We start from the raw sequence: 26,116 nt of genomic DNA, 5'->3' as shown, positions 1-26,116 counted from the left end.
ACTATTCTCTCTCTGCTCAGCCCTTGGTAACCATTAATCTACTTATTGTCTCATTTCTGTAGAATTACCTGTTGTGTACCTGTCTTATAGATGGAATCATACAATATTTGGCCGCCTTTGACCTTTTACTTCAGCATACTGTTTTAGCGCTTTATCCATGCTATAGCACGTATCATTAACTTATTACTTTGTATTGCCAAATAATATTCCATTGTATGGATATACTACATTTTGTTTATCTGTTCTGATGGACATGTAGGTTGTTTCCATTCTGAGCTATTATGAAAAGTACCACTATGAACATTTGTGCACAGGTTTTTTAGTGAACATAGGTTGTCATTTCTTTTGAGTGTATGCTTAGAGTGGAATTGATGGGCTATATGGAAGTTCTACATTTAACCCTTTCAGGAACTGTCAAATTGTATTCCAGAGTAGCTATATCATTTTATAATGCCACCAGCAATGCAAAAGGGTTCCAGTTTTTCCCCTCTTTTGAACACTTAATATTGTCTGCCTTTTCTTTTTTTTTCAAGATTTTATTTATTTATTTATTTGATCTCTGAAAAGAGATCACAAGTAGGCAAAGAGGCAGGCAGAGAGAGGGGGAAGCAGGCTCCCTGCCAAGGAGAGAGCCTGATGCGGGGCTGGATCCCAGGACGCTGAGATCATGACCTGAGCCAAAGGCAGAGGCTTTACCTACTGCGCCACTCAGGTGCCCCTGTTGTCTGCCTTTTTGGTTAAAGGAAAGAGACCCTATCACATTGTGTGATTGTGGTTTGCATTTCCCTGATGATTGTTGGTGTTGAGCTTCTTTTCATGTGTTTATTGGCTCTCTGTTTATCTTTGGAAAAATGACTATTCAGATGTTTTGCTTCCTTTTGTCCTTGCTTTATCTTACTGCTTATCTGAAAACCTTCTTGCCCCTTGACCTCCTCATTCTTCCCTCTTCTGAGATATTGTACAACCATTGGAACACAGTGGTTTAGAGCTTATGCTACTGGGATTTGAAACCTCCTTTCACAGCTTACTACACCAACTGTGGTATCTTGGGCTAGTTTCTTAATCACTAGAGTCTCAATTTCCTTATCTATAAAACAAAGGTGACATGAGTACTTCTCTCTTGGCATTGTTGTGAGGATTAAATGAGATATTTAAGTGGTTAGTACAGGGCCTAACATCCACTACTTACTGTGTGTTACGTAGCTATTAGATCTTCTACTTCTGCCCATGAAAGATTAACTTCCACAGGAATTGCCCTCCTGCCATAAACAAGAAAACCAGACTAAATGTATGAATCCACGGTTTTAGACATTGGACAGCAGGCAACATGAGTCTGTGATCTGTAAGAGAAGGGAAGAACCAAGGCAAATCCTACAATTTCTCCAGTTTACCGCCTGTAGGCAGTTTCCAGGCTGTAGTAGAGGGAAGAGCAACTAAAACCGTCTGGCAGTCTCACTGAGCTGAAACAGAGATTAGAGTCTGAGAAGAGTAAGGCAGTGTGCTAAAGACTTTAGAGCTGCACAGAGAGAACAGCAGAGGCTGCAGAGCTGTCACCTCAGTTTTTGGGTGTATAGTGATCTGCGCATATACGAGGCCCAAAAAGGAACCTTCAGAAACCAATTGACGTAATAATTTCCATAACTTACCATTTATATTGCTACCAGAAAGACACTGGGCTTTCAAAGACTACTCTGGGTAGAGTCCAGAAGGGTCATAGTTTGACAGTGGGACTAAAGTGTAGTTCCAGAATAAAGGGGGCTCTGGAGATAACACAGTGTAAAGCAAGCCTAGGAAGGATCCAAATGATCTGCAGGCTACTTAACTATGCACCAGACTAAAACCAAACATTCTTGAAAGGATTACAACAAAATCCAGCATTCTGAAACACTGAAGTAAAAAAACTCTGCATTTAGTCATGAAAAATCAGGGGCAGCTGGCTGGCTCAGTAGAGCATGCAACTCTTGATCTCAGGGTCATGAATTTGAGCCCCACACTGAGGATAGAGTTGACTTGAGAAAGAAAGAAGGAAAGAAGGGGAAGGAAGGAAGAAGGAGGGAGGGAGGAAGGAGCCGGTTTGAGTCTCTTTGGTAGTGGACAACTACTTGCAAAGGAATGAAACCAGACCACTGTCTTAACACCATACACAAAAATAAAGTCAAAATGGATTAAATAACTAAATGTGAGACCCAAAACCATAGAACACATGTAAGAGAACATAGGCAGTAATCCCTTGGGTATTGGCCTTTGCAACATTTTTCTGAATATGTCTTCTCAGGCAAGGGAAGCAAAAGAAAAATAAACTGTTGGGACTATACCAAAATAAAAAGCTTTTCCACAGCAAAGGAAACCATCAACAAAGCAAAAAGGCAGCCTCCTGAATGGAAGAAGATATTTGCAAGTGATATATCCAATAAAGGGTTAATATCCAAACTATATAGATAACTTATATCAATGCCCCCCCCCCAAACCAAACCAAAAATAAAAAACCTGTCTGGTTAAAAAATGGGCAGAGGAGGGGGCACCTGGGTGGCTCAGTGGGTTAAAGCCTCTGCCTTCGGCCTAGGTCATGATCCCAGGGTCCTGGGATCAAGCCCCATATCGGGCTCTCTGCTCAGCGGGGAGCCTGCTTCTCCCTCTCTCTGTCTGCTACTCTGCCTACTTGTGATTTCTCTCTGTCAAATAAATAAAAAAAAAAAAAAAAAATGGGCAGAGGACCTGTATAGACATTTTTTCAAAGAAGGCATACAAATGGCCAGCAGACACATGAAGACATGTTCCACATTATTCCCATCAGGTAAATGCAGACCAAAACCACAGTGAGATCCTGTGTCACACATGTCAGAATGGCAAGTATCAAAAAGACAAGAAATAACAACTGTTGGCGAGAATGGAGAAGAAGGTACCCTCATGCGATATTAGTGGGAATTTAAATCGGTGTAGTCACTGTGGAAAACAGTATGGAGGTCCTCCAAAGAAAATGGATATGCTAATTTAAAAAAAATGTACCACAATGTTTACTGCATTGCTCTTTACAATAGGCAAGATATGGAAGCAACCCAAGTGTCCATCTGTTGATGAATGGATAAAGAAAATGGGAGGGGAGGGTATACACATACGTATCTCCATACACATGATGAAATACTATTCTGCCATAAATAAGAAGGACATCTTGCCACTTGGAACAACATGGATGTACTTAAAGAGTATTGCACTAAGTGAAATAAATCAAAGATAGATACCGTATTTTTCACTTATGTGTGAAATCTCAGAAACAAAACAGGGATACCTGGCTGGCTGGCTCAATCAGACCATGCAATTCTTGATCTCAGGGACAAGTTCAAGCCCCACATTGGGCATAGAGACTACTTAAAAAAAATTTTTTTAATTAAAAAAACAATAAAGGGGTGCCTGGGTGGCTCAGTCAGTTAAGTGTCCAACTCTTGATTTCAGCTCAGGTCATGATCTAAGGACCATGAGATCGAGCCCCATGTCAGGCCCTACGCTGGGCTTGGAGTCTGCTTAAGATTCTCTCCAATAAATAAAATCTTTTTAAAAGCCGGGGGCGGGGCTACCTGAGTGGCTCAGTTGGTTAAGTGTCTGCCTTTGGCTAAGGTCATGATCCCAGGGTGCTGGGATCGAGTCCCCACATGGAGCTCCTTGCTCGGTGGGAAGCCTGCATCTCCGTCTGCCTGAGGCTCCCCCTGCTTGTATTCTCATGCTCGCTCTTGCTCTCTCTCTGACGAATAAAATCTTTAAAAAAAAGATTCTTTCCCTCTCCTTTTGCCACCCCCACCCCCAGTCACATGCTCTTGCTTGCTTGCTCTCTCTAAAAAAAATAAAAATAAAACCAAAATGAACAAATAAACTCCTAAATAAATGCCGAGAACAGACTAGTGATTGCCTGAGGGGAAGCAATGGGAAGTGAGCAAAATAGGTGAGAGGGGTTAAGAAGTACAGAGTTCCAGTGATAAAGTCATCACAGGGATGAAAATTATGGCACAGGGAATCTAGTCATTAACGTTGTAATAATATTGTATGGTGGCAGATAGCACCTACATTTGTCTTGGGGAGCATGGAGTAACGTATAGAATCAAATCATTATGTTGTAAACGTGAAACTACAGAGTATCAACTATATGTCAACTATGCTTCAGTAATAAAAATTTTAAAGTAAAAGAATAATCACATTTGCAAAAAAAGCAGGATAATGTAACCAATATCTGTGGGAAAGAAACCATCAATAGAAACAAATCCAGAAATGACAGTGATGATAGAATTACTGTAAAAGGACCTTAAAGCTGCTATTATAAATGGTATAAATATATTGAAAGACATAAAGGGAGACATGAACATGATGAGTAGAGAAACAGAATACATAAGAGACCCAAGTGAATCATCTAGGTATGAAAAATATCTTTAAAAAAATTTATACTAGGTGGGGTAATGGCAAATTAGACACTGCAGAAGAAACTGAAATTGGACATAACAATAGAAACCAACACTGAGAACAGAGAGAAGAAAGACTTAAACTTATAAATTGAAGAGTGCCTTGTTGAAGTATAGGAAGTATCAGACAGTCTATGAAACAAAATTGTTGGGAGTTCCAGAAAGAGCAACAGTGGGAGGACAGATACAAAAAAAATCTGAACAAATAAAGCCACAAATTTTCCAAATTTGATGAAAAAGCTATAAAACCACAAATCCAGCAATTAATCTCAAACAGGAGCAGCATTAAGAAAACCACCCAAAACACATCAAAAACCACCTTACTAGAAAGCAGTAAGAGAAAGAGAAAATCTGAAAATCACAGGAGGGTAAAAAAACAAATTATATACAAAGTAACGAAGATAAGAATGACAGCCAACTTGTCAGAAAGCTATTGATACAGTAAGGGAATTCAGATTTACACAAAGGAATGAAAAACTTCCTACGTGAAAAATATATAAGTAGATATGAAAGGCTTTCTTATTTTTACTCTTTCTAAAAGATAGTTGTTTAGAGGAAAAGGAGCAAAGTATGAGGGGTTGATAATAAATGTAAAATTAAAATATGTAGTAATAGCACAAAAGAAGGGAATGGAATTAGTTCAGTTTTACAGGGGTCTCAGGGTGAAGAGTGGTATAATATTTGAAGATAGACTGTGTTAAGTTAGAGACACTACAAACCCTAGGGCCAATAGTAACAAAGAGGTATATATAGCTAATAAGCCAAAAGTAGAGAGAAAATCAAATCATAAAAGCAGCTAGTTCAAAAGACAGGACAAGTAAACAGATACGTAGTATATCTTGTATTCCGTTTTCTTGGGGTGGGTAGTAGTATTACAAAAACAACAACCACCACCAAAAAACCTGTCCATAAAGGTCTTTGAGGGAGTGATAAATTAAGGTTGAAAAGCACTGAACCTAGGTACAGGTAGGAGCATCGTATATAATTCAAAAGACTGACCTTTTCTCCCTGAGATCAGGAGCAAAGCAAAGTGTCTACTTTTCACAACTTCTCAACACTAAGCTGGAGTTACTACACATTTCTACACATCAAGAAATAAAAGCATACCCTTCCTGCACCTGCGCCCCCTGAAAAGGCATATAGACTGGAATGAAGTAAAATATTTTTTTATTTCCAGGTGACGTGATCATCTATGTAGTAAATACCAAGTAGAGTGCCTGGCTGGCCCAGTAGGAAGAGGTTGTGACTCTTGATCTCAGGGTCATGGGTTCATGCCCCATGATGGGTGTAGAGATTTATTTTTTTTTAACTTTGTAGTCTTTTTTAGATTTTATTTTTAGGTAATCTCTATACCTGCTGTGGGGCTTGCACTCACAACCCAAGAGTCAACTTCAGGAGTCATGTGTTCTACGGACTGAACCAGCCAAGCACCCCAGATGTAGTGATTATTTAAAAAAAAAAAATTCAAAGAAGAAGAAAAAAAGCCTAAGAAATCTATAAAAAAGCTACAAGAACTAAAATGTGCGTTTAGCAAGATTGCAGGACAAAACAACAAAAATCAATTCTATTTCTATATGCTGTCAATGAGCAATTAGAATTTGAATTTTTAAATCAGTATCCTTTATGGCAGCATCAAAAAAACATGAATTGTGTAGGGATAAATTTAGTCAAAATGCAAAAAACGCATACACTGAAAACTACAATTGCTGGGGAAAATGAAAAAAAGACAAAATAAATGCAGAGATGTGCCATATTCATGGAAAGAAGGTGGTGTACTAAGATGTCACTTCTTCCAAATTAATCTATTACATGTAATTCAAATCAAAATCCCAGTAGACCTTTTTGTAGAAATTGAAAAGCTGGTTCTAATATTTACATGAAATCAAAGGACTAGAATAATGAAAACAATTTTGAAAATGAAGAAGGCAGTTGGAGGATTTATACTACTTCTTTTTTTTTAAAAGATTTTATTTATTTATTTGACAGACAGAGATCATAAGTAGGCAGAGAGGCAGACAGAGAGAGAGGAGGAAGCAGGCTCCCCTCGGAGCAGAAAGCCCAATGTGGGGCTCAATACCCTGAGGTCATGACCCACGCCGAAGGCAGAGGCCCAACCCACTGAGCCACCCAGGCGCCCCTATACTACTTCATTTTAAGAGTTATGATAAAGCTACAGGAATCAAGGCATTGTGGTAATACAATAAAACAGAAATAAGCACACATATAATCAGCTGATTAGTTAACAAAGGTGCCACAGTAATTCAGTGGGGAAAAGATGGTTCTTTCAACAAATGGTACTGGAATAATTGTGTATCCATACTCGAATAAAATAAACTTAATTTTTATTCATGTCATATATTAAAAGTTAACTCTTAAGTAAATCATGGGCCTAAACATAAAAGCTAAAACTATAAAACCTCCAGAAGAAAAAATTGAAGATCTTTGCGTCCTTGGGTTGGGTAAATATTTTTTAGATAGGACACAAAAAGCAAAAAAAAATTGTCAAATTTGAAAGCTTTTGCTGTTCAAAAAAACAGTCTCAAATAAAAAGGTAAGCTACAGATTGGGAGAAGAGATTGACTGATCCCATATTTGTTAAAGGACTTGAATCCACCATAAAGACGTCTTAGAACTCAATAAGAAGACAAACGAATTTTTTAAAATTAACATATAATGTATTTGTTTCATGGGTACAGGTGTGTGATTCATCCTTACACAATTCACAGCACTCACCACAGCACATACCCTCCCCAGTGTCCATCATCCAGCTACCCAATCCCTCCAACCCCCCTCCACTCCAGCAACCCTCAATTTGTTTCCTGAGATTAAGAGTCGCTCATGGTTTGTCTCCCTCTCTGGTTTCGTCTTGTTTCATTTTTTTCCCTCTCTTCCCCTATGATCCTCCACCTTGTTTATTAAATTCCACATATCAGTGAGATCATGTGATAATCAGTGAGAGATGTTCCTCTCTGATTGTCTTATTTCACTTAGCATTATACCCTCTAGTTCCATCCATGTTATTGCAAATGCCAAGATTTCGTATTTTTGTTAGCTGCATAATATTACAGACAACCCAGTTTTGAAGTGAGCAAAAGATTGGAACAGATACTTTACCAAAGAAGATAGATCAGTGGGTTAAAGCCTCTGCTTTCGGCTCAGGTCATGGTCCCAGAGTCCTGGGATTGAGCCCCGCATTGGGCTCTCCGCTCAGCAGGGAGCCTGCTTCCTCCTCTCTCTCTGCCTGCCTTTCTGCTTACTTGTGATCTCTGTCAAACAAATAAATAAAATCTTTTTTAAAAAAAGAAAATTAGAACCATAATGAACAGTCCCTGTATCCACTTGGAAGGCTAGAATTTTAGTGACTGATAATACCAAGTGTTGCCAAGGATGTGGAAGAACTAGAACTCTTAAAATTGCTGGTAGGAATGCACACTGATAACCTCACTTTGGAAAAGCTGTATGGCCATTTCTTATAAACATTCCCTATGACCCAGCATCCCACTTCTAGGGATTTATGAGAGAAATGAAAACATGTCCACATAAAAGATTGTACTTGGATGTTTATAGCAACTTTATTCATAATAGCCCAAAATTGGAAACAATCCAACTGTTCACCAACTGGTGAATGAGTATATTTAAAAACAAAACAAAACAAAACAAAAGAAAAAAGTATATCCATACGATGGAAGAGTATTCAGCCATTAAAAAGGAATGAATTACTGATACATGAATAGTATGTATAAATCTCAAATCATGCTATCTGAAAGAAACCTGACACAAATGACTATATACTGTATGCTTCCAATTATATGAAATTCTAGAAAAAGTAGAAAGTTGATCAGTGGTGGCCAGAGATTAAGAAAAGGCTTTGACCACAAGCGTAGGACTTGAGGGAACATGAGGAAGGGAGATGGAAAGTTCTATGTCATGAAGGTGGTGGTGTTTATATAATTGTGTACATCTGTCAAAATTACATTGAAGTGCACACTTTAAATTGTTGAATTTTTTGTATGTATATACAATAAATAATAAAACAATGAAGCAGATTCTTTGAAAGATGTTATCTTCTCTGGCCCGTGAGAAAGTTGGGCTGTAGGATCTGAAACTCTGACTCACTGAGAAGGATACATCTTGTGACCCTCGTAAAATAAGTGAAGTCCTTTCATTTCTGTTTCAGAGACAGAAGAGATGGGTGATGAAGAGGTTTTCTCCTGGTTGAAGTGTGCAAAGGGGCAGTCCCATGAACCAGAGAATCTCATGCCCACACAGATCATCCCTGGCACAGGTATGGGAGTTCTTTTCAAAATTTGGTGAAAGAAGGGCTCCTGGCTAGCTCAGTCAGAGGAGTGGTGGTTCTTGATTTCGGGGTTGTGTGTTTGAGCCCCATATTGGGTATAGAAATTACTTAAACAAACTTCAAAAAAATACTAAAAATAAAAAACATTTGAGGGGAAAAAAGTGTTTTTAAGTTAATTTAGGTATAACTCACATACCATAAAATGTGGTGAGGTGGTTTATCCTGGCCAGATTTTGTTTAGGCTCCCCAGATTTTTCTGACAGTTTGAATTGTTAGATAGCTGTTAGATTTTATGCAGCCAGTGCACACACTTTGCCTCACCTTTCTGGTTGGAGACATTGGTTACTTTTCTGCATAACATTTTACATTCCTATGGTTGGTAGGATCATAATAGAAGAAGTCCCAAATGCTTCTAGAAAGACTTTTGATTTTAGGTTTGTAAAAATCCACCTGAAGCTAATCAAACTTCTTGAATCCCTGAAGAAGGCAGTTTAACAGTAGGAATGGCTGATTCTGTTTATGTCACAGTCCTGGCTTACTTCAGTGATTCCTCCAAAAAGTTTCCAGCTTCCATACTTCTGATAATGCATAGACATTGAAGATGGCCAGTCTACTATCTATATTCTCCTCTGCTGTGGCAGGGGCACTCTGGATCCTTATACCCAGTGCCTCCAAGCAGAAGGGTTCCATCAGTGCACTGGTAGGATGGCTGCTCCCTGCTGATCTAAGCATTGGTTAAATGTTCATGTTAAGTTTGCACTGGTCTGGTTTTTTTCTCTACATTTTCTTTTTTGTTAGGTATAACTTGAAGTATACAAATATCAAAATGTTTACCATGTTTACCATGCTTTCGAACATTAAGGAATCTACCCCTAGAGTTTCTCCTACAGGTCAGCTTGCTAATGTTTACTAGAAGAGGGAGTGTAGTTAAGAGTACACAGAACTTTAGGGCTAAGTATACCTCGGCTAAACTGTTAGTACTTCCATTTACCAACTATGTGTGCTTGAGCAAATGACGTAAACTATTCTGAGTATCAGTTTCATCATCAGAAATTGAGAGTGGGGGGCACCTGGCTAGCTCAGTCAGTGGAGTGCAATGCTTGATCTCGGGGTTGTGAGTTCAAGCCCTGTATTGGGTGTAGTGATCACTTAAAAAAAATACAATCTTTAGGGGTGCCTGGCTGGTGTTCAGTTGGTAGAATATGCGACTCTTTTTTTTTTTTTTTTAAAGATTTTACTTATTTATTTGACAGAGATCACAAGTAGGCAGAGAGGTAGGCTGAGAGAGAGGGGGAAGCAGGCTCCCTGCCGAGCAGAGAGCCCGATTCAGGAGTTGATCCCAGGACCCTGAGACCATGACCTGAGCCGAAGGCAGAGGCTCAACCCACTGAGCCACCCAGGCGCCCTGAACATGCGACTCTCAATCTCAGGGTCTTGAGGTCTGGGTGTGGAGCCTTCTTAAATAAATTTAGGGGTGCCTGGGTGGCTTGGTCAGTTAAGCGTCTGCCTTTGGGTCCTGAGATCTAGTCCCACATCAGGCTCTGTGCTCAGCCAGGAGTTGCTTCTCCCCTTCCCTCTGCCTTCTGCTCCCCCTGCTTATGTACTCTCTCTCTCTCTGTCAAATAAATAAAATCGTAAGTAACATCTTTTTCAAAAAAATTGAGGGTAAAGGCTACCACCTCACTGAAATGTGAGGAGTTGAGGAGGGTAATGTAATGAGATCCTTAGCACAATACCTGTCACATAAAACATTCTGTGGCTTTCGTTGTTGCTGTCTGTCTTCCAGCTCTTTACAATATTGGAGACATGGTACATGCTGCCCGGGGCAAATGGGGAATAAAAGCAAACTGCCCTTGTATTAGTCGGCAGAACAAATCTGTGCTGAGACCTGCTGTCACCAATGGGATGTCACAGGTAAAGTGGTATATGCGGGTATAAGTGAGAGAAACTTCACCTCTTAGTACTGGGAAGTGCCCCTGTTTTCACCTGTGTTGTCCTAGGCTACTGTAGGATACCTGAGGAATTAGGGGATGGAGAAGTGTTTCTAGAGAGAGCCCCAAAAATGTTACTCAGGGGATTTGATTCCCTCCGCCTGGTATGAGTTTCTCCTCAGTCATTTTTAAAACCATTTCAGGCTGAGTTGATAAATAGCACAAAGAAATTCTCTGCATCTTGTCAAGATTTACACTTTAGAGTCCTTATATAGGTGAGAAGTATAGAAAATGTTACTAGGAAGGCAGTCCTATCTGTGTGCATGGTCCCTGTCCTTGTCATGTTAGGTACTGAGGACAGAAATGTGAAGACTGGCCTGCTGAGCTGGGATCATTCTACCCTGAAAACAATGCCAGGCCTCCAGAGAGGCAGTGGTTTGCTCATTCCTCTGTCAGAGGTGGAGGTCATTCCGGTTTGATGGTAACTGTTTTGAACGAGAGGCTGTTTTTAAAACACACATGCACACCCACACACATACCCCTACCTGCTTTCCAAGAACACAACCAACACATGGTCAGGAGGAGCCGCAGGAATTAAGGCTAATCATCTGGAAAATTCAGTAATAGAACAATAAACATTTATGGATTATTTATGTGTGCCAACACTATACCAAACTCTTTGCGTATACTATCTCATTTAATCCTCAGAAGAGCTTAATGAGATTACTTTCTAAAACCAGTTGGCCAGTGCAGAAATTGAGCTGCTTCGGGCATGCTAAATAAATGTATTTTAATAACATTTTAAAATATTTGTTACGTTCAGCTGTTCTTTCCACAGAACCAAGTTTCTGACACATTGCAGAACTCCTTAAATGTATGGTAAATTAATGAATGAATGAAATAGCAGTTTATGGGACAGTTTCACATTGTTTTCCCAGGCTTTTTCAGTTTCAGCAACCCTTACTGTGTTTTGTTTTGTTTTGTTTTTTCCCTGTGCAAGGACAGCACTCTAACCATGTTGGCCTTCTGTGCTTTAGCTTCCTAGCATAAACCCTAGTGCCTCTTCTGGAAGCGAAACCACCTTCTCAGGCGGAGGAGGAACTACAGCAGTAACAGCAGAGACCGACCATGTTCCGAAAGCCGACAGCACTGATATCAGATCTGATGACTCTCTGAAAGCAGAGAGTTCAGCTTCAAATAGCAATAGTGAGCTAAAAGCCATCAGGCCCCCTTGCCCCGACACAGCTCCCCCCTCTTCTGCCCTGCACTGGTTGGCAGATTTAGCAACTCAGAAGGCTAAAGAGGAAACAAAAGGTGAGATAAACACAAGCCTTTGCCCTGCCCACGGGTGGAACACTTGAGTTATTCAGGGATTCTTCAAACTTACACATTACCATCCACATTTACAAAGCGTGCGGCTTGCTTTCTCTTGCTAATCATATAAAATGAGGGAATCTCCTTCATTTTCTTTCTAGAAGTGAGCTTATTTAAAAAAGCACATGCCTGGGCTCTACCCCAGACCTCTTTAGTCAGAATCAATCATAGAGTTTTAGTAAGCTTCCAGGTGGTTCTGTTATGCAGCCAGGTTTTCAGTGGGCACAGAGTCACCTGGGGAATTGTTAAAAATGCAGATTCCTGTGCCTCACCAGAACTATTAAGTGACAACCTCTTAAAGAACTATCAAGAATCTCCATTTCTCGTGATCACTCCAGGTGATTCCACTACAGGTCTTCTGAAGACCCCCTTGTAAAGACACTGTCTTAGCAAGTGAGGGAGATGAAAGATGGATGGGAACAAGAGGAAGTCTGAAATTCAGATCTGGGAAAGGAAGAAAGTAGTAGGAGAGCTTCTCCTTGGCCATGATCCTGCTAGTCATACCTGGTCAGGCTTGGTCCATACTAAACTGTATGTAGTTTGGGGGGCAGGAGTGAGGAAAATCTGCTCCTTCCCAGCTGGCTGATTTTTAGGAGTCAGTTGCCTGTTGGATGTTCCTTATCATGCCTAATACTGTTCCCGGTTATGTCCTTACAGAAGCAGGGTCCCTGAGGTCGGTGCTCAGTAAAGAGTCTCATTCACCCTTTGGTCTGGACTCGTTCAACTCCACTGCAAAGGTCTCTCCGTTGACTCCAAAGCTTTTCAACAGTCTGTTACTGGGTCCCACTGCCTCCAACAACAAAACCGAAGGCTCTAGCCTTCGAGACCTCCTTCACTCCGGCCCTGGAAAGCTTCCTCAAACCCCCTTGGACACAGGCATACCCTTCCCCCCCGTCTTCTCTACATCCTCAGCAGTAAGTGTCTTTTCTACAACTCTAGCCTTTTCCAGTGAAGAGCCATTAGAGATCTGATAACTGGGTTAGAGTATGTATGGGTGACTTGTATTCTCTACATTGTCTGTCCAGTTAACAAGATCTTTCTTTACATTGAGTTTGGGGAATGTTTGAGATCCTTTTAAATCATGAAAATTTTTTGCCCTGTCAAGAAGTCAGTAAAATTGAGACATTGGAATTTTCACTCAGCAGAAATTACTATTTTCTTGACAATGGGCATTATTTTTTTTTTCAACCTAGGCAGTACATCCATGCTATCTTCTCTTGGATATCTAATAGACACCTCAAACCATGTAACCATGTAACACATGTAAGACCACATTCCTGCCTCATCTTCTGCCCGTAAGCCTGCTTCTCCCTTAGTTTCCTCTCTTGGTCATGGGCATTTGCATTCTTCCATTGCTTGGCCAAAATCTTGGAGTCATTCAGGACTCCCATCTCTCACATTTCATATCTAATCTGCCAGCACATTCTTTCAGTTTGACCTTTTTTTTTTCTTTAAGATTTATTTATTTGGAGCCACCCAGGTGCCCCTCAGTTTGATCTTTAAAATGTATTCAGAGTCCACTCATTTCTCATTGGCTCCACCATTTCCTATCTGGTCTGAGCCAGCATCCTCTCTTTCCTGCATATTTGGAGTAAACTCCTTACAGATCCCCTTTATTTCTTCCCTTTTCCACTCTGTATAGTCTGTTGTCAACACAGCAACTAGAGTGGTTCTTTTAAAATATAAGTTATCTCCTAGCCATGATTTATGTCAGTTCTGCCTAAACTCTTTCAGGGGCTATACTCCTAGTATAAGCAGAGTTCTTTCTGTGGATGGTAAGGCTCTAGCCCTGTCTGTGCGTCTTGCCCACACTTCTCTGACTTCAGCTACCACTCTCCTTGTGCAAGCTGCTCTGACCATACCCACCTTCGTATTCTTTGAACGTGACCAGGCAGGCTCCCTCTTCAGAGCCTTTGCCTTTGTCCTTCTACCTGGAATGAACTTTCCCATGTAACCACAGGCTTGCTTCATCACTTTTGTCTCCTCCCTCCTGAAATGTCACATCCTGTAAGCCTTCTTAAATCACCCTTTTTAACTGACTGAACCACCCAGATGCACCCCTTTAAATCACCCTTTTTAAAGTCCATCACACTCCCATCCTCCATAACTGTTTTCCCTGCATTTGATATTTTTTCCATAGCATTCACTACCGTGTTTAATTTCTTTTCTGTCTTACCTCTCCTTAAAGAATTTTTAACTGTTCTATTTACTTTTAAATCACTAGTGCCAGAGTTTAATACATAGTAGGTGTTTGGTAAGCATTTACTGAATGAAGGAATTCACAAGATAGAAAATTTAAAAGATAGAGTGAGAAGTCTCCTTCCTATCATTGTCTCCCAGCCACCTGTTTTCCTTTCTGGAGGTCAGTCATCATTGTTTCAGGGGCTTCACTATATATATATATATAATATATATAATATATATTATATATATATATATTATATAGTTTCTTCCCCCTCTTTTTACACACATGTTCTACACCTTGCTCTTCTGCTTTCAGTCTGTATTATCTTTGAGATCATTTCAAGCAAGTACATAAACATGCTTGTCATTCTTTTTTGTGATTAATGGCTGAAATTCAATGAATTGTGGGTTGTTGACCCCTGTATGATGTGAATATTTGTTTCTCTTTTAGATTCATGAATTTTTAAAAAGTCACTTTTGGCTCTATTTTATTTGTACATGCTCTGTCAGTTCTCCTTTTCCTTTTTTAGTTTTCCCAGGAAGTTACATGATTACATGTACTCTGTACAGATAATGATTAGTGATATTTCAGGCATAGGAATATCAGGTATACAAAAGCCCTCTGAGAGGGGCGCCTTGGTGGCTCAGTGGGTTAAGCCTCTGCCTTCAGCTCAGGTCATGATCTCGGGGTTCTGGGATCGAGCCCCGCATCAGGCTTCCTGCTCTGCAGGGAGCCTGCTTCCCCCCTCTCTCTGCCTGCATCTCTGCCTGCTTGTGATCTCTGTCTCTCTGTCAAATAAATAAATAAAATTAAAAAAAAAAAAAAAGCCCTCTGAGTTCTGTGACATTACAGATGTCACCTTGATTTCTGAACCTGAGCTTTCCCATCACCTGAAGCATGTGAGAGATTCTCACTGTGGTGAGAAGTGGAGGGAGAATTGGGATTAGGAGACTTCTTTTAGAATATAAGTTTCCAATTGAATACTTTGGTTTACCCCTCTATTGGGGTATACTCCCTGGTTAAAAAAAGCACTGCCTTGGTAAGTCACTTTATTACTTAACTGAAGTATTGTATCCCTTGGGCATGCTGGCGAGAAAAAACATTTATAACCTTCAAAGTCAATGATCTTTTCCACTCAGCTACAGTATTTTGTGATCCCTGTGGTCTCCATGCAAATCCTTAATACCAGGCTGGATGCCAGAGATATTTCTTAGATCTCCAGTCTCCTGAGGCAGAGGGAATCTTCCTGTACTTTTATAAACGTAAAGCACGATCTGAAGGACAGGAAGATTTAAGATCTTGACTTAACAGACCCCTCCCTTCAATTACAAAAGGTGTTTCAGTAAGTTTTGTGAAACTTAATGAGGTAAATCAGAACTCCTTCTTGTGAAGACAACTGGGAGACAGTTTTGTGAATGCACTTCTCATGGCGCCTCAGTCAGACTTACCCAATGGAATTGTGTGTGGCAGGGAGTGAAGAACAAGGCCAGCCTACCCAACTTCCTTGACCACATCATTGCCTCGGTGGTAGAAAATAAGAAAACCTCAGATGCTGCAAAGCGGGCCTGTAACTTGACTGATACCCAAAAGGAAGTGAAGGAGATGGTGATGGGGTTAAATGTGCTGGACCCCCATACCTCTCACTCCTGGCTCTGTGATGGCAGACTTCTGTGTCTTCATGACCCCAGCAACAAAAATAATTGGAAGATCTTCCGGGAGTGTTGGAAGCAAGGCCAGGTAAGTAAGAAATAAGCAGTTAGCCAGGCCGGTTGGCTGCTTATCCACCACAGCTGCCAGGGCAGTTTCAATTATGTCTGGGAGCCTTTTTGCCAGGGAGAGTAAGACATAGTAAGTTCATTTTAGACAGCCTTGCTACTTCAGGTTTTCTTGGATTTAAAAAAAATCAGAAGATTCCTAAACATATATCATGTTTCCTTATATTTCTATAATTCTATATAGTATGTAGCTCTGTGTTCTTAAAAGGGCAGTTGAAATTTCTGTGAAGTGGTGACTGCCATTAATGACACCTTTAGAGGAAAATCCTTAAGTGTGACATAGGGGTAAGGCAAAGGTGGAAGTGAGTGGTACTTTTCTAGGTAAATATTTCAAGGCCACAAAAATTTGAAGGATAGTGTGATAACACTTACTAATTTTTATACTTCAGCAGGTGCTTGAGAAAAGGGGAGGTTATGGAATTATCTGGATAGTTTTTCATTCTAGATGTGAGGAAGTATTCTCAAAGGTGGATTTGTCAGCTTTTTGTTCTCTCAACCCAGAATAGTGGTAGATACCAGAGCAAGAGAAGTGATTTCTGTGGCCTGCCTCCCAGGGTGAGAATAATGATAGAGTAGAAGTAGTCTCCATTTCCTGCAACTGCCATGTTCAAATCTTTAGATTCTGAAACTGGGAAAGAACAGTAAATCATGGTGAAGAAGACTACGTTGTCCCAAGAAACCTCCTATTCTGTCCCTTAGCCCTGAGCTAAAGGTATTCCTAAATGGTTCTGATTGGGATATTTTTGTTTCCACAGCCAGTGCTGGTCTCAGGGGTACATAAAAAGCTCAAGTCTGAACTCTGGAAGCCAGAAGCCTTTAGCCAGGAATTTGGGGACCAGGATGTGGACTTGGTGAACTGCAGGAACTGTGCTATAATTTCTGATGTGAAAGTTCGGGATTTCTGGGATGGCTTCGAGATCATATGCAGTAAGTAGCTTTGGTAATGGCTGACTGAGCATCTATACACCCAGCACTACCCTTGGACTCAAAATAAATCTTCTTGGCATGTGGCAGTGGGGGTGGGGTGGGGGGGTGGAACACACATTCTGTCCTGGTGCCAACCAGGCAGCTCTCATGGCAATCACATGGCTCCCAGAGCACACCTGGGCATAAGCCCATGCTCCCTTGGGTTGTGTGGAGCACTTCTCTGAGGAATGGGGTGGAATCCCTGTGAGATGGAAAAAAAATATAGCATGTACTAAAGCTGTAGGTGAGGAAAACAAAGCCCACGTAGTCCATTATGACAGGTTACAAGTCTGCAAATAAGAAGTTAAAACTTTTGGTCACTGAAAAAATCAGGTAGCAACCAAACTAGCAGATTATGGGAGTGCTTTCTATCTTCCAGAGCGATTAAGATCAGAAGATGGGCAGCCAATGGTGCTTAAACTCAAGGACTGGCCTCCTGGGGAAGATTTTCGGGACATGATGCCAACAAGGTTAGTGAACCACAGTGGGTCATCTTGAGACACTGGCCTTGCTGGAGCATCTCAAAGTAATTATAGAAAAGGGGACTTTGTGCTTTTTTCCCCTGTAACAAGTTAAGTCATCTTTCCTGATCTTTTGTAGGTTTGAAGATCTAATGGAGAACCTTCCCTTGCCAGAGTATACCAAACGAGATGGCAGGCTCAATCTGGCTTCTAGGCTACCCAGCTACTTTGTAAGGCCAGATCTGGGCCCCAAGATGTACAATGCCTACGGTATGAGGAAGAAGCCATATTGCCCTTTTGGACACTGCCATTCCCCATTTCACCTATAGAGGGGGATATTTAGGCAGGGTCATTTGTAGAGCTAATGGAGGGCAAAGTGACAGATGATAGAAAAGTTAACAGCGTCCAGGATGGTTTGGGGTTTTGTTTGTATTGTTTTGTTTTGTTTTAGAGGGGGAGGGGCACAGGGAAAGGGAAAGGGAAAGAGAGAGAATCTTAAGCAGGTTCCACGCCCAGCATTGAGTCTGTCGCAGGGCTTGATTTCATGCCCCTGAGATCATGACCTGAGCCGAAATCAGGAGTCTGTGGCTTAACCAACTAAGCCATCCAGGCAACCGTGTGTGTGTGTGTGTGTGTGTGTGTGTGTGTGTGTGTGTGTGTGTGTGTGTGTGTGTGTGTGTGTGTGTGTGTGTGTGTGTGTGTGTGTGTGTGTGTGTGTGTGTGTGTGTGTGTGTGTGTGTGTGTGTGTGTGTGTGTGTGTGTGTGTGTGTGTGTGTGTGTGTGTGTGTGTGTGTGTGTGTGTGTGTGTGTGTGTGTGTGTACGCACGCGCACTTTTTTTTTCCCTTTCTTTTTTAATTAATTAATTAATTTTTAAGAAGATAGATTGATTGATTTTAGAGAGAACATGAGCAGGGCAAGGTGCAGAGGGGAAGGGGAGGGAGGGGTAAAGAATCTCAAGCAGACTCCGTTCCGAGCATGGAACCTGACCCAGGCTGGATCTCACAACCCTGAGATTATGACCTGAGCTGAATCCAAGAGTTGGACATTTAGCTGACTGTGCCACCCAGGTGCCCCTATTTGTTGCTTTTTTGTTTGTTTTATGAGTTTATTTGTTTGAGAGAGACAGAGATAGAGCATGATTGGGGGGCGGGGGAGGGGAGAAGGCAGAGGGAGAGGAAGAAGCAGATTCCCCACTGAGCTGGGAGCCTGACTTGGGGCTCAATCCCAGGATCCTGAGATTGTGACCTGAGCTAAAGGCAGATGCTTGACCAACTGAGCCACCCAGGTTCTCCTCTCTTTTCTTTCCTTTCCTTTCCTTTTCTTTCTTTTTTTAATTTTAATTTTTATTTATTTTTAAGATTTATTTATTTGAGTGAGAGTGAGTCAGCGAGAGCACAAGTAGGGAGGAGAGGGAGAGGCCAGCTCCCTGCTGAGTAGGGAGTCCAGTGTGGGGCTTCATCCCACATGATCATGGAATCATGACCTGAGCTGAAGGCAGACACTTAACTGACTGAGCCACCCAGGCGCCCCTTTTTCTTTCCTTTTCTTTTCTTTAAGATTTTACTTACTGTTTGTTTATTTTAAAGATTTTTTTACTTTGAGGTAATCTTTACACCCATCATGGGGCTAACCTTAAAACCCTGAGATCAGGAGTCACATGCTCTTAACAGCTGAGGCAACCAGGCACCCCAGGATGGTTTTGGATGTCTTTGCCGCATCTTCTGTCATATTGTCATATTGATTTGTCAATATGATTTTGTCATACTGATTTATGTCACACCTATAACTTGTCTATCTCCAATAATTGGAAAGTTTCCTATCAAATATTCTGTGCAAGAAGACATGATTCTTAGTTTTTAAGAGACTTGATTAAAAAAAAAAACAGTGAAGAGATCTGAGTACCATGCTACCCAGCCTGCTCTTTGTGGAGTCAGAGTAGGGCCATAAATCACTGTGAAAGCCAAGCTTCTACTGAATATCAGTAATGCCCATATCAGTTTTGCTTTTTAAGGAGAGATTGTTGTGAGGGGGGTGAATCAGTTCAGTGCCCAAATCTAATGATAGTGTCAGCCGAGCTAGAAATCAATCTTAAAACACTAAAAAAGAGATGAAAAGAATGATTTCTTAATAAACAGATAGACTTCACTCTCCCACTGTTACCCATTTAAAAACATCTTTGAGTATGTTTGAACTTGTAGGGTCTCTGTGGATTTTTCACAATATTGCCCTTTCACCCTTCATATCCTCCTTTTCTCTCAGGCTTGATAACTGCGGAAGATAGAAGAGTTGGCACAACAAACCTTCATTTAGATGTGTCTGATGCAGTTAATGTGATGGTGTATGTTGGGATCCCCATCGGGGAGGGTGCCCATGATGAAGGTATGATTTCTAGAAGCCATACTTCAGGATGGTGAGGCTGGGCCTCAGGAGTAGAATCAGAGTCTTCCTCCTCACTTAGAGCCAGTAGTTTCTTCTTAACTCTCTTCAAGACTTGATGCATAGTAGGCATCCAGTGGATGTTGCTAGATGAAAGGAGGTTCTAGGAGAGAGGAGTGGTACTTGTGTATCTTTAACCAGTCATCTTCTTTATGAGAATGCTCCCTTTTCCACTAAGTGTATAGCATCAGAAAGATGAACGAAGGAGAAAGGATCACCTGGCTCACTTGTTCCATCAGCCAGATCACCTATGAGGTGACAGATGATAAAGCCAGCTCACTGGCACAGAATTGAAGCATCACAGTGATATTTTGCTGCATTTGCACTCCCTCCATCTCAGTGTAAACTTAATATGTGTTAATTATGGACATTTTAGAAAACAGAAAATTTTAAAGAAAAATAAGTTAACTCAGAGTCTCATGGTTCAGGGATTATCAGTGTCATCATTATGGTACATTTGCTGCCACAATTTTGCTTTTAATGCTACACACCTGCAGGTCTTCCATGATATTGTCCTTTAAGGGATTGAAGTAGACAAGCATTAGAAGCCGGCCCTCTTAACTTGTCAGAGATGCTTTACATTTCATGGCTTTAAATCCATAGAACCCTTGAGTTTGAAGAGGTCTTGAGGAAGTGTATGGAGTCTGTCTACTTACAGTGGGAAACGACCTGCAATTTGAACATAAGATGTGGCTACACAGTTTGAGCAGGAAATAGTTTTAAAAGAAAACTCTACCCCCCAAAATGCTGAGTTTCTCTTAAGTAAAGATTTAGGGTTGTTCCTCCTGTGTATAGGAAGCTTAGACAAATTTGAGTTTTGATTCTTTGATTCTACTTTATATTACTCCAGACAGATGGAGAATTGTAGAGACTAAACTTCTTTGAGTTGGACATTTCACTTGACTCAGGTACTGAAATAACTGGTTACACTGAAAAGTAATTTTGCTGTTTTCAGAGGTACTCAAGACCATTGATGAGGGGGATGCTGATGAGGTGACAAAGCAGAGAATTCATGATGGAAAGGAGAAGCCTGGTGCTTTGTGGCACATCTATGCAGCCAAGGATGCAGAAAAGATCCGAGAATTGCTCCGAAAGGTATGCCCCTGGGTTGGCTCCCAGCTCCCAGATTAAGGGTCTGGGATGCTGCTGACACAGCCTGCTTTGGGTTTCTCCTATGCAGTCTCTTAGCTTTAAAGACCTGTACCTTTTGTCAAAATTTCTGAAGGTGGGGTGCCTGGGTGGCTCAGTTGGTTAAGCAACTGCCTTTGGCTCGGGTCATGATCCTGGAGTTCTGGGATCGAGTCCCACATCAGGCTTACAGCTCTCTGGGGAGTCTGTTTCTCCCTCTGACCTTCTCCCCTCTCATGCTCTCTCTCACTTTCTCTCTCTCTCTCTCAAATAAATAAATAAACTCTTTAAAAAAATCCTCTTTAAAAAAAAAAAAAAGTTCCCTGATGGTGTGAATCCACACCTGGAGGATGCTGAAGAGAACAAAGCAGAATATTTGGCCCACTAGGGACATTGCCTCTTTAAGTGGGATTTATGCTATTAGTAATATTTATGTATTGATTTTTCCATCTTTGGGTTTGGTTATGGCTTCAGGTTGGAGAAGAGCAAGGCCAAGAGAATCCCCCTGATCACGACCCAATTCATGACCAAAGTTGGTACCTGGACCAGACCCTCCGTAAGCGACTCTATGAAGAGTATGGTGTGCAAGGCTGGGCCATTGTTCAGTTCCTGGGAGATGCTGTCTTCATACCTGCTGGAGCCCCACACCAGGTGGGTTCCATTTGGTTCCATGGGCTTCTGTATTTCTGATTTTCTTAGTAATCTAGCAAGAGGTATAAGTGACTGGATTGGACTGGCTGTTCTTTTTATTTTTATTTATTTTTTTCATTATGTTCAGTTAGCCACCATATAGAACATCATCAGTTTTGATATAGAGTTCAGCAATTCATTAGTTTCGTATAACATCCAGTGCTCATCACAACACGTGCCCTCCTTAATACCCGTCACTTGGCTACCCCATCTTCCTACCCCCTCCCCACTGAAGGACTGGCTGTTCTTAAACTTCAGCTTATTTTTTGCTTTTAGTTTCCTTCTATGTAATTTTAAATGCACATTTAAAAATTTTTTGAAGAAGGGAGACCATTTTTTAAAAGTGAAAGTCACAGCTCACCTTCCTGTGCCATACCCCTATTCGATCCCTTCATCCTGCCTTCTCCAGAGGTAGCCGGTGGTTAACAGTTCAGTGTATATTTCTCCAGATCCTTTTCTGTACGATTACTAACGTTTTCATGTATAAATTTATACTCGCAATTTTTCTGCATTTGTTTTTATGAAAATGGAATATTGGAAGTATTTCTCAGGTTTGGGGATTTTTTTGTTTTTTAAACCATATCATAGACATTTTCCAGGTGTTGCTGATTCTCTGTGGCTCTTCTCCCTCTGTACTTTTCCCCTCCCAGGTACACAATCTATACAGTTGCATAAAAGTAGCAGAAGACTTTGTATCTCCAGAACATGTAAAGCACTGTTTCCGCCTGACACAGGAATTCAGGCATCTCTCTAACACTCATACAAACCATGAGGATAAACTGCAGGTAAATAACTCCTCCATCATCCCTCCCCCCCGCCATTCTGTCTCCTCATCTCCTGCTTGGCTACATACGAAAAAACGCCATTCTACATCAGTCCTTGTCACATTTCACTTTTAGAGAATACTCATCTTTCAACATAATCATTTCTGCCATCACCTTCTCTTTCTCTCCCACCGGGAGATAGAGTATTTAGTGCTGATAACTGACTGGACTGACTTTTCCAGTCAGGTGGCAAAAGCACTGTGGCAGTGTGTTTAAACTTCAGAACATTTCAGCCATGAAAGTTGCTAGACAAACCGTTCCCGTGGATGGAGTAGGTAACACTGATCCTATAGATAAAATGCATACGTATTTCAGACCTCACTGCCATCAGGTCTACTTAGGATGTGTCACCTCCAGCACTCCCGAGTCCTCTGTCACTGCTTAATTTTTTTCTGTAGTATTTTTCACTAACATTATGCATTTTATCTGTTTGTTTCTATCCCTACTAGAATGTAAGCTATTTAAGCTCCACGAAGGCAGGGATTTTACTGTTTTATTCACTGCTTTTCCCTAGCAGAATATCTGATACGTACTAGGTACACAGTAAATATTTGTTGAATTAGTACAAAAATTTAATAAAGAATAGCAAAAGGGGGCTGTGTGCCCATCACTCAGGTCAAGAATTAAAGCATCCTATACATACAGACAAACAACATTAACACACAGAACAACTGCATTATTGAAGGTTTCTCGTGTACCCTTCCCCATCCTGTCTCCTTACTTTCCCTCCCCAGAAATCATCACTATCTTGGTTTAAAACTCTTTTCAGCCTATTACTTAGTGACTGTTCTTCCTACTTGATTGGTAGATTATGTTCCTCTTAGACAATTAGAAAATACGTACAAGCACAAAGGGAAAAAATTTCCAATAATCTGACCTGCCCACTGTTGTTTTAGTGCATTCCTGTTAGTTCTAGGACCTTAGGCAAGGTTCTTGACCACCAGACCTTGGTTTCCTCAGTTTCTCATGGGTAAAAATGGGGATATAGTAGAATCGACCTCATAAGATGTGGAAAGGATGAAATGAAAGTCCATGTAAAAAGCTTACCGGTAGGGCGCCTGGGTGGCTCAGTGGGTTAAGCCTCTACCTTTGGCTCAGGTCATGATCTCAGGGTCCTGGGATCGAGTCCCACGTCAGGCTCTCTGCTCAGCTCGGAGCCTACTTTCCCCTCTCTCTTTCTCTGCCTGCCTCTCTGCCTACTTGTGATCTCTCTCTGTCAAATAAATAAATAAAATCTTTAAAAAAAAAAAGCTTACCGGTAGTGCCCAGCACTGAACTAAGCACTTAGATGAAAGTGATTATATAGCCTTTCAGTTGGATTCATCGTTCTTTTTTGATTATAGCCCTTTTAGCCTCTGTGATTTGTGAATCCTCTTTGGGATTGATTTGGGAAGTATGTGGTGCTCGCTGACAGGTTTCCTCATTAATTAGTCTTTATAGGCTGTGTAAAACATATGCTTTTGTGGGGCTCCAGGGTGGCTCAGTCAGTTCAGCATCTGCCTTCGGCTTAGGTCATGATCCCAGGGGCCTGAGATCGAGCTCCTTGCTCACTAGGGACTCTGCTTCTCCCACTCCCTCTGCCTGCTGCTTCCCAAGCTTATGCTCTCGAGAGTGTGTGCACGCTCTCTCTCTCCCTCTGTCAAATAAATAAATTAAATATTTTTTTAAAAAACAAAAACACACAACATACATTTTTGTTTGAGAATATAATATGGGGCCACCATGAACTGACTGCTGATTGCTCTCTCCAGGTGAAGAACATCATTTATCACGCAGTGAAAGATGCTGTTGGCACCCTCAAGGCTCATGAATCCAAACTGGCAAGGTCTTAGGCACGGAGAAACTCCAGACTCCCCTGTGAAGCAGGTCTTTCACTCACAACACATACAGGGAACGGCGGGGCTTCTCTGCTGGAGCAGAGGCCCTTCACTTGGAGCCAGTGTGGTCAGTATTAACAAACTCTCCAGCCACTCTTTTCTACGCTGCCTCAACACTGAAGGTTGACACAGGAAAGTCGCACTGTTCACACACACAGTTTCAGACTCCAAGCCAAGGGTGCCGCATCCCCATCCTGTGGTCTTTTGGGACTCTGAATTGCCTGAACATTGCTGGGCTTTCCTGCACATTCTCGTGACTTGAGATCCATGGAAACTGGGAATGTGGGCACACCTTTCTTTTATTTTTTCTCTCGTGCCTAGTGAAGTGGGAATGTGTTTGGAGGTAGGGGGAATCCCATAACTGGTACAAGTAGGGGCTAACTGCTTAAATATGCCTGGTGGAAGCCTGACAGTGTCTCTGCACGTGACCTCTGATACAGCCCATCCCAGGAGACGGGGTGAAGCCATTCCCCACAATCTCTCCCATGAACACTGGAGTCTTACAGGACCCAGGGAGAACCCACTGCTTTTCCCAGGAGGCTCCAGGATTAGGAAATGTGTGTATTTAGTGAAAAATAGGTTTGTAGTGAAATAGTTACTATTTCATGAAAGTAGATATTTTTAGAATTTTTGAAATACCACAGTTGTTTTCCTGGATTATGAGGAAAGGCACATTACATTTAGTCTTCCTTTCGATAAAAATCTTTGAAAAAATATGATTTTTAGAAATCAACTGCCCATTATAGCACAAAATCAGCCAAAGCAGAATTTAAAAGAATTGGCTTTTTAGGATTCTTTTAGTTTTCTTCCCCTCCCATCTCAGTCGTATCTTGAGGGAACAGCCAATTGAGAAAGAACTTTGTCGTGTCTGAGCTGTGGTGTGTTTTACAAATATGCACACTCATGACACAGGAACCATTTTCACTTATTACCAGCGTTCCCTTGGGACTCCTCTTACACTTCCAAATGCGAAGGAAAGTTTGATTTCCTACATGAGGCTTTTGGTTTTTGGGTTTTTTGTCCAGAAATATTTTAAGCAAAACTTTCCAACTCCGTGGAGTTTTATTAAGAATTTATTTGAAAATTATGGAATTCATTGGCCCATAGATACATTGGAAAATGTATCTATCTTCTTTCCAGCTGTACTGTAGTGCCCTGCAGGCTTGTTTATATGTTCACAGTTACTTTTTTTTTTTTTTTAATAAAAGTCATTTACTGTAGAATACTTTTAATTTCACTTTCTGTATTTTAATTTTGTTGAAGGGCTGATTGGGATTTCCATGTTCTTATTAAAAATCTAACAAATCTGTTTGGAGTGGACTAAATTCTTCCTGTGCCAGCTATTCTAAAAAGTGAAGGCAGGTTGAGTGTGGGTTGAAGGTAGAGGATGGTTCATTTTCATATCTTCATTACATTGCTGCTTCCGATTACCCTTTGCTTCCTGAATTTGTGCCTTTTTGAGAGCGGAAAGTGCCAGGTCATTGTGGTCTGTGGGCTTGGGGGGGGTGAGGGGAAAAGGTCACTTCAGTTAGAAGGTGGGAGAAAAGATGGGTTTTCCACAGTTTATGCTGTGTGAATGGAATGGGAAAGGTGAGGTCTTGACCTTTCTGCAGCAGTCAGGAGTGAGGGGGATGGGGGATGGCCTGAGCAAGGTTTTGGGCAATTAGTAACAGGGTTCCTCAAAGCAGGAGGCCTGGCTGCCCACATAGGAAGCTTGTGGCCCTGG

At 41.2% G+C, this 26,116-nt stretch overlaps 1 protein-coding gene across 1 annotated transcript in view; it reads left to right on the top strand.

Moving 5' to 3' along the window:
• The window catches only part of KDM3B (lysine demethylase 3B), a 67,949-nt gene extending 42,249 nt beyond the window's left edge, over nt 1-25,700 (top strand). The window contains exons 12-24 of the mRNA XM_080803643.1: nt 8,623-8,730; nt 10,529-10,656; nt 11,711-11,987; nt 12,705-12,961; nt 15,703-15,969; nt 16,763-16,934; nt 17,353-17,443; nt 17,574-17,704; nt 19,695-19,814; nt 20,827-20,966; nt 21,474-21,650; nt 22,340-22,474; nt 24,265-25,700. Of these exons, the coding sequence (XP_080659769.1) occupies nt 8,623-8,730; nt 10,529-10,656; nt 11,711-11,987; nt 12,705-12,961; nt 15,703-15,969; nt 16,763-16,934; nt 17,353-17,443; nt 17,574-17,704; nt 19,695-19,814; nt 20,827-20,966; nt 21,474-21,650; nt 22,340-22,474; nt 24,265-24,345 (2,084 nt within the window). The 3' untranslated portion in view covers nt 24,346-25,700. The remainder of the gene's footprint in view (nt 1-8,622; nt 8,731-10,528; nt 10,657-11,710; nt 11,988-12,704; nt 12,962-15,702; nt 15,970-16,762; nt 16,935-17,352; nt 17,444-17,573; nt 17,705-19,694; nt 19,815-20,826; nt 20,967-21,473; nt 21,651-22,339; nt 22,475-24,264) is intronic.
• Nucleotides 25,701-26,116: the final 416 nt, after the last annotated feature.

This window comes from Martes martes (assembly GCF_963455335.1).
Source record: "Martes martes genome assembly, chromosome: 5".
NCBI lineage: Eukaryota > Metazoa > Chordata > Mammalia > Carnivora > Mustelidae > Martes > Martes martes.
This window is presented reverse-complemented; position numbering and strand designations above follow the sequence as displayed.